The 8,746-nt window shown below is 48.5% G+C and overlaps 1 protein-coding gene across 2 annotated transcripts in view; it reads right to left on the reverse strand.

Annotated features, from left to right (window-relative positions):
- Positions 1-8,746, reverse strand: part of DDB2 (damage specific DNA binding protein 2) — a 31,084-nt gene that overhangs the window by 3,802 nt on the left and 18,536 nt on the right. The window contains exons 4-7 of one of the 2 annotated variants that reach the window (XM_017529266.2): positions 3,004-3,149; positions 1,298-1,397; positions 1,036-1,213; positions 576-718 (exon numbers count right to left, since the gene is read on the reverse strand). The exons of the other annotated variant lie outside the window; for it this stretch is intronic. Of the exons in view, the coding sequence (XP_017384755.1) occupies positions 576-718; positions 1,036-1,213; positions 1,298-1,397; positions 3,004-3,149 (567 nt within the window). The remainder of the gene's footprint in view (positions 1-575; positions 719-1,035; positions 1,214-1,297; positions 1,398-3,003; positions 3,150-8,746) is intronic. 2 annotated transcript variants of the gene reach the window in all.

Genomic DNA, 8,746 nt, shown 5'->3' on the forward strand with positions numbered 1-8,746 from the left:
TGGATCACGAGGTCAAGAGATCGAGACCATCCTGGTCAACACGGTGAAACCCCGTCTCTACTAAAACTACAAAAAATTGGCTGGGCATGGTGGCGCGTGCCTGTGGTCCCAGCTAGTCAGGAGGCTGAGGCAGGAGAACTGCCTGAACCCAGGAGGCGGAGGTTGCGGTGAGCCGAGATGGCGCCATTGCACTCCAGCCTGGGTAACAAGAGCAAAACTCCGTCCAAAAAAAAAAAAAAAAAGGTGAGGGTTTGTGGGTCAACTGTCCACAGGTAACTGAAGCTAAGAAGACAGAACAGAGGGTCAGGATCTTAGAAAATGCTCAGAGTGAGATCAGAGCTGGGCTGAAAAAACTCAGGAAAATAACTTATCAGAGAGAAAGAAAACTCAACCGTGTGGGATTGCAGAAATGGGATAAAAGGAAGAGAGAGCCAAAGGGTCTGTGATGCTCTGTGCTCGGGCCAGGAGCGACCTGGAATGGCAGTCTTACCGCATCAGCCCTTCTCCACTGTGGGCAGACCTGCTCTGGCCTCATGATCACAGCTTCCTTCTGTGAGCTCCTTCCCGCCACTCACCTTGATGGGTGTGAGGTGCTGGAAGTGACGGTGAGGGTGCGGGATGAGGCCCAGGGGGCAATCCCACTGGGAGGCGGAGTAAACTCGGATCTCGCTCTTCTGGTCCGTGGTCAGGAGCCGGGCTCCATCCGGACTGAAACAAGCTGGCAAAGTGAAAAGCCCCTGAGCCGAAGGAACCACGAGCCCCCCGCGGTCCTGGCCTGGCAGGCGTTCTCCTGCAGAGGTACCCTCCCTCCCACTCCGCTCAAGACAGGAGCGGAAGGGAAGAGGTGAATCTAGGCTGTGAACAATAAAAAATTCTGGAAACTCGGCAGCCACACTCATAAAAATTCCCAGACAACAGCTTGGCAGATGCTATCAGGGTAAAGGTTTGACGTAGTGGCTTCCATGCTGAGGGAAAACCCCAGCAGTGGTCAGAGAGGTAGGGTCTGCAGGAGAGATGAGTTCTGGGATATCACACCTGCGTTGACAGGATGCCTGTGCGGCAGCGAGTAGAGGAAGCTGGCTTTCCCTCTAACCTGGCGCAGGTCCCAGATTTTCACTGTTTGATCTACGGAGGCTGTGGCCAGGAACCAATCACAGCATGGGTTCAGGGCCACATGCGTCACTTTCTTTTTGTGCATTCTGAGATTCCAAAGCTGCAGAGAAGAGCTCGGTTCAGGTGGGGACACAGAACCGAGGCAGGGGTGAGGGTGGGAAAGGCAGGACATGGGAGGACCCACCTCTTTGCCGTCCATGTTCAGTAGGATCACGTTCCCCACATTGTCTCCTGTGACCACCATTCGGCTACTGGCAGACACATCCAGGCTACAAAACCAGATGCTGGAGGGAGAGACTGTGTTGTAAGATTCTTGGGGACAGAGATAGGCCTATTTACTCACTGTTGCCGCTCCGGTGACTGCCCACAGCAGGCATTCAATAAATATTTGTTGAATGAATGAGTAACTGTCTTGTGTGGATTCCCAGCGAGGAACATTCAGATTGCTCTACCATCCAGACAGAGGAAATAGGGTAAGGGGGCTCAGAAATCTGTCTGGTTACTGCTGGGCCCAGGATCCCTAGCTCCTAAGAGTCCCTGAAGCAGACAAAGCTCAGACCATAAAGCAAGCCCCGAGGCACTGCCCCCCACACCCCAGGTTCTGAGTAAGCCTCCTTTCTGGCTCTCTCCCTTCACTCTCCACCCTCCTTTGGGCCAAAGGATACCACAAACCAAACAGGGATTGCATGGCCCTGTTCTCAGAACTGGTTGGAAGGGCACTTCTGCCCCCTTCTGAACACTGAGGGAAAAAACACACAACCCAGAGCTCTTCGGGTCCTGCAAACCACTGGAAGGGGAGATTGGCTAGGGGTGATGCTTCAGGGATCCTGCTATCCAGCCAGGAGAGCTTGGTTCACAGTTTTTGTCTCAAACCCTCAAATCCATGCTATACTGCCTTTTACCATCCCCTATTAATATCTTCAAGCAGGAAGGTTTCTTGTGGAAGAGTAGCCTGGAGCCTCGTCTATCCAATCACCTGCTGAATTGCGCATGCACTCCTCATCCCTGCCGACAGCCCGGGATCCATCCAATGCTAGCTGCACCCCAGCACCCTCACTTAATTCCTCAGTGGGGAGTCTAGAGTCACTGCTCTAGCTGGAAATCAAAGTGACCAGCATTCGGTAATTTCTTTTTTCTTTTTTTTTGAGACAGAGTTTTTCTCTTGTTGCCTAGGCTAAAGTGCAATGGCGCAATCTCAGCTCACTGCAACCTCTGCCTCCCAGGTTCAAGCTATTCTCTTGCCTTAGCCTCCCAAGTAGCTGGGATTACAGGCACCCATCACCACACCTGGCTAATTTTTTTATATTTTTAGTAGAGACGGGGTTTCACCACCAGGCTGGTCTCGAACTCCTGACCTCAGGTGATCCACTCACCTTGGCCTCCCAAAGTGCTGGGATTACAGGCATGAGCCACCATACCCGGCCACATTCTGTAAGTTCTCCAGCCACTTACTCTTGGGAAGTCCAGAGCACTTTATGGACAAGATTCCATCCACGTAAGCTTCCACCCAGGAACAGGTCAGGTTATGACACCGCAGCAAGTGTGAGGAATTAAGTCTCAAGTTCTTAGCTGCTGCTCCATTCTCTAGGTGGCTTTCTAGGTCCACACCATGCTGGCTTATCTAGTGAGGGTCAAGGCCTAGTTTAATACAGGTATGACTTACAGAAGAGCTGAAGCTTCAGAACACCTTCCCAAAGCAGCAAACCACCTGGACCAAAGTGAGAGCAGCCAAGGAGCAGTTTGAGAAAGAGAAAGCAGGGCAGAAAGTGGCTGACATCTTTCCTCTCTTCCCTGTGCCAGGCTGGGTTAAGGAAATGGAATCTGGATGCTCTTGTCAGAAAACTACCCCTAAGCTTAGAAGCCCTTTCCCCTGCTAGTTAAACTACTCACTTGATGGTGTCTGAGCTGGCAAAAACTCGTAGAATGTTGCCTTTAAAGTCTTGCAGCCTAGTTGTTCCCTCCATTGAGGAGGCGTAAAACTGGTTGGTATTGAGAGGGTTAAACTTCAGCCCAGTGATGCTCCCTCCAGCTCCAATCTAACACGAGGAAGGAAAAAGCCAGTGAGTGATGATGGGCCTGGCGGTGAAGAAGCAGGCCTGGGCACACGTGCTATGCTCCCACAGAAGCACCACTCGGCCAGCGCTTGAGGCCAGGCCAGCTTAGACATCTGAACACTGGGACGCTCGCCATGGGGCACTTCACTTCTTTTCCTTTGAAATAGGGTCTTTCTGTGTCACTTAGGTGCAGTCTCTGAAGTGCAGTGGCACAAACACAGCTCATTGCCGCCTCAACCTCCCGGGCTCAAGCGATCCTCCCACCCCAGCCTCCCAAGTAGCAGGGACTACAGGTGTGTGCCACCATGCTCAGCTAATTTTTGTATTTTTTAAAATGGGGTTTTGTCATGTTGCCCAGTCTGGTCTTGAACTCTTGAGCTCAAGCGATCTGTCCACCTTGGCCTCCCTAAGTGCCGGGATTGTAAGTGCTAATTAAAAAAAAAATTCGGTAGACACAGGGTCTCATTGTGTTGCCCAGGCTGGTCTTGAACTCCTGCGCTCAAGCGATCCTCCTGCCACAGCTTCCCAAAGTGCTAGGATTACAGGCATGAGCCACTTCGCCTAGTCCCTTCATTTCTTTTTTTTTGAGATGGAGTCCTGCTCTGTTGCCCAGGCTGGTGTGCAGTGGCGCAATCTTGGCTCACTGCAACCTCTGCCTACCGGGTTCAAGCGATTCTCCTGCCTCAGCCTCCCAAGTAGCTGGGATTACAGGCACATGCCACCACGCCTAGCTAATTTTTGTATTTTTAGTAGAGATGGGGTTTCACCACATTGGCCAGGCTGGTCCTGAACTCCTGACCTCAGGTGATCCACTCGCCTTGACCTCCCAAAGTGCTGGGATTACAGGTGTGAGCCACCATGCCTGGCCTCCCTTCGTTTCTTAAGGCTTTACTTTTACTTAAAAAAATTAACATACAGCAAATTTGGGGTATACAGTTCTCTGAATTTTAACACATATATAGATTTAAATAACCACCACCCAAATCAGGATACAGAACAGTTGTTATACCCCTAAAACTCCCTCGTGCTATCCCATTGTAATCATACCCTCCCCTTACCCCCAGCCCTTGGCCACCACTGATCTGTTCTCTATCACTATTGTTTTGCCCTCATAGAATGTCCTATAGACTACATGCAGTGGCTCATGCCTGTAATCCCAACATCTAGGAAGCTGAGGCGGGGGGATTGCTTGAGGTGAATTCAAGACCAGCCTGAGCAATATAGGGATACCCCATTTCTACCCAAAAAAAAAAAAAATTTAGGCATAGTGGTAGGTGCTTGTAGTTCTAGCTACTCAGAAGGCTGAGGAAGGATGACTTAAGTCTGGGAGGTCGAGGCTGCAGGAAGTGGTGATCATATCACTGCACTCTAGCCTGGGTGACAGAGCAAGCAAGACCCTGTCTCTAAAAATTAAATTAAAAATAGAATGTCATGTAAATGAATTATGCAGTATGCAGACTTTTGAGACCATCTTGTTGCATTTCACTCATCATGCCTCTGAGATTCATCCAAGTTGCTGTATCGATAGCTCATCTCCCTTTATTGCTGAAGTATTCCATTGTATGGATGTGCCCTAATTTGTTATTACCACCGTGCTCTCTTTAAGAGGTTCAGCTCAGAAAAGAGGTTGGGTTAGGAGGGCAGGAGTCAGATCTGTGCCCCTTCCTATTTTTCCAAGTATCCCAGAAAATGATGATGAAAATAAACATGATAATATCAATGGCTTAACCTCATTAAGTGCTTACTATGTATCAGGCACTGGTTTTTTGGGGGGATTTTCTTTGTGTATGTGTGTGTTTTTAAGATGGAGTCTGTGCCTAGGCTGGAGTGCAGTGGCACAATCTCAGCTCACTGTAGCCTCCACCTCCTAGGTTCAAGCAATCCTCCTGCCTCCGCCTCCTAAGTAGCTGGGATTACCTGCCCGCACCATCACATCCAGCTAATTTTTGTATTTTTAGTAAAAACAGGTTTCACCATGTTGGTCAGGCTGGTCTTGAACTCCTGACCTCAAGTGATCTGCCTGCGTTGGCCTCCCAAAGTGCTGGGATTACAGGCCTGAGCCACCATGCCCAGTCAGGCACTGTTTTAAGAACCTTACATCCCCAAGAGGCAAAGTTCTCCACTTCTCCACCTTTCTCCGCCTTCTCCACTTCTTCCTTATGCTGCAGCTATCCCAGCCTCGTCGACCTGTACAAGGGCTTCTGTGCTACAACCACATAGCTATGGCAACATACTAACTGGCGGTTCCCTTCCCTCTATAAAACATTCTAACCTCACGGTCATTCTTTTATTTTTTGACACGGAGTCTCGCTCCATTGCCCAGGCTGGAGTGCAGTGGCGTGACCTTGGCTCACTGTAACTTCCGCCTCCTGGGTTCAAGTGATTCTTCTTCCTCAGCCTCCTGAGTAGCTGGGACTACAGGTGTGCACCACCACAACCAGCTAATTTTTGTATTTTTAGTAGAGATGGGGTTTTAGTAGAGACCCTCTTGGCCAGGCTGGTCTGGAACTCCTAACCTTGTGATCTGCCTGCCTCAGCTTCCCAAAGTGCTGAGATTACAGGCATGAGCCACCGTGTCTAGTCAACCTCACGGTCATTCTAATGCTCACAGTCTGCCAAACGCTTGCTGGCAATATGACAATCTTCTGCTCCCTCCAGTTGAGTTCTATTCTTACCAAACCAAGGGTTAGTTGTAGTTGTTCTCAAACCTGTTTCTTCCAGTTGTACCTTTCATTGTAATTAATATCAAATTTATTAAGCATGTAAACTGATGAAACACATGCAAAAACAAAGGCTATTGTTACTTCCATAAAAGTCATGTTGAAAGCTTTTCAAGAACTCGATAATGACCTGCAAAGACAATAGCCATTGGCTGGGCACACTGGCTCACACCTACAATCCGAGTGTGTTGGGAGGTTGGACAGGAGAATCACTTGAGGCCGGGAGTTCGAAACCTTGATGCAGTGGTGCAATCACGGCTCAGTGAAGCCCAGCCTCCTGGGCTCAAGCGATCCTCCTGCCTCATCCTCCCAAGTCGCTATGGCTATAGGTATGTGTCACTAATTTTTTTTTTTTTTTTTGGAGAGACAGGGACTCACTATGTTACTCAGGCTGGTCTCGAATTCCTGGGTTCAAACAATTCTTCCATCTTGGCCTCCCAAAGTGCTGGGATTATAGGCATAAGCCACTGTGTCCAGCCTCTACAAAAAATTATTAAAAGTTAGCTAGATGTGACAGTGCACACCTGTGCTCACAGCTGTTCAAGAGGCTGAGGCCAGATGATCAGTTGAGCCCAGGAGTTCAAGGCTGCAGTGAGCTATGATCCCGACACTGCATTCCAGCCTGGGCAGCAGAGCAAGACCCTGTCTCTATTTAAAAAAAAAAAGCCATCAAATTAAGCATGGGGTGAGATACTTATAAAAGATTAAAGTGAGTAATAAAAATTTAAAAAGAACCTACAATCAGATTGCTTCACAAATATCTTTACTCTGTACACTGAAAACCATAAATTCGGCTGGGCTCGGTGGCTCATGCCTTTAATTCCAGCACTTTGGGAGGCCAAGGTGGGTGGATCACGAGGTCAGGAAATCAAGATCATCCTGGCCAACACAGTGAAACCCCGTCTCTACTAAAACACAAAAAAATTAGCTGGGCGTGGTGGCGTGCGCCTGTACTCCCAGCTACTCAGAAGGCTGAGGCAGGGGAATCACTTGAACGCGGGCAGCAGAGGATGCTGTGATGTGAGATTGTGCCACTGCACTACAGCCTGGGCAATAGAGCAAGACTCTGTCTCAAAAACAAACAAACAAACAAACAAACAAAAAACACCATAAATTCATATTAATGTCTTCAAGTTTAACACCACAGAGTTAATTCGAGTTTCTCTCTTTCCATATTTATAATTCCCTTCTTTGACAGTGAAAAATCTGGTTCCCATTATACTCATTATACTTACATATTTCAGTAATCTTCTTGTATGTGACCAATCTTCCATACTTGCCACACGCTCCCCAAATGCAAGTCTTCCTTAGGCTGCTTGAACTCTGTCACCCTCCCTAGGGCACAATGACCCTCTCCCCTCTCTTCACTCCTTCAACCATGCAGACATAACTTCCTTGCCCACATCAGGCCTCCCCTCTCCATGCAAAAGCCCTGTTCAGCCCACTTGGCTCCAGCACCCCACTCTAGGCCTCCTTGAGGTTCAGGCTCCTCACTCCTGCTTCAGAATTCACTATTGCATGCCAGGCCTCCTCTACTCCTCACTCCTGCCTGCATGGATGCCCTTCTGATCTTGCTTGGGCCCAGTCCCTATGTACTGAGCTGCCACCTGTCACCTGTACTGACATCCACCTCAGCTTCAGGGGCCCCAGCATCTGGCACTCCCAGCACTGTAGCCTCCCCACTATGTAAACATCTATCTTGCTTGATCCTACCTAATGACTTTTGGTTTGAACTGTTCAGGAAGGGAAGAAGATGAAGAAAGAAGAAGATAGATCTCGGCTTGCTGCTACCTCCGCCTCCCAGGTTCAAGTGATTCTCCAGCCTCAGCCTCCTGAGTACCTGGGATTATAGGCTCACACCACCACGCTCAGCTAAGTTTTGTATTTTTAGTGGAGATGGAGTTTCAGCATGTTGGCCAGGTTGGTCTTGAATTCCCGACCTCAAATGATCCATCTGCCTCAGCCTACCAAAGTGCTGAGATTAGTCATGAGCAACTGCCCCTGGCTAAGGAAGAGATATTGATCTTTCTTTCTTTTTTTTTTTAGATGGCGTCCCATGCTCTTGCCCAGGCTGGAGTGCAGTAGCATAATCTTGGCTCACTGCAAACTCTGCCTTTGAGGTTCAAGCAATTTTCCTGCTTCAGCCTCCCAAGTAGCTGGGATTACGGGCACCTGCCACCAGGCTCAGCTAATTTTTGTGTATTTTTAGTAGAGACAGGGTTTTCCCATGTTGGCCAGGCTGGTCTCGAACTTCTGACCTCAGATGATCTACCCACTTTGGCCTCCCAAAGTTCTGAGATTACAGGCGTGAGCCCAGCCAGATAGTGATCTTAAAGTCTCTCTCTCCACAGACTAGAAAAAGAAGGAATAATTCCCAAGCTAATGAGGTCAGCATAATCTTATTATTTTTTTTCTTTTTGAGACAAGAGTCTTATTCTGTCACTCAGCTGGTGTGCAGTGGTGCAATCTCGGCTCACTACAACCTCTGCCTCTTGGGCTCAAGCAATTCTCAGAAATCAGCATAATCTTGATACATAAATTTGACAAGGATTTGGCCAATTTTATACATGAACACAGATGCAAAAATCTTAAAATATTAGCCAATCGATCCAGTAATATTTAAAAATGATAAATACACCAAAACCATGATGAACTTATTCCAAGAATGCAAGGTTGGTTTAACTATTAAAAGTTAATCAGGCTAGCTGAGCATGGTAGCAGGTTCCTGTAATCCCAGCTTCTTGGGAGGCTGAGGCAGGCAGGAGAATTGCTTGAACCCAGGAGGCAGAGGTTGCAGCGAGCAGAGATTGCACCAGTGCACTCTGGCCTAGGCAACAAGAGTAAAACTCTGTCTCAAAA

The sequence above is a fragment of the Cebus imitator genome, unplaced genomic scaffold (assembly GCF_001604975.1).
Source record: "Cebus imitator isolate Cc_AM_T3 unplaced genomic scaffold, Cebus_imitator-1.0 Scaffold58, whole genome shotgun sequence".
Taxonomy (NCBI): domain Eukaryota; kingdom Metazoa; phylum Chordata; class Mammalia; order Primates; family Cebidae; genus Cebus; species Cebus imitator.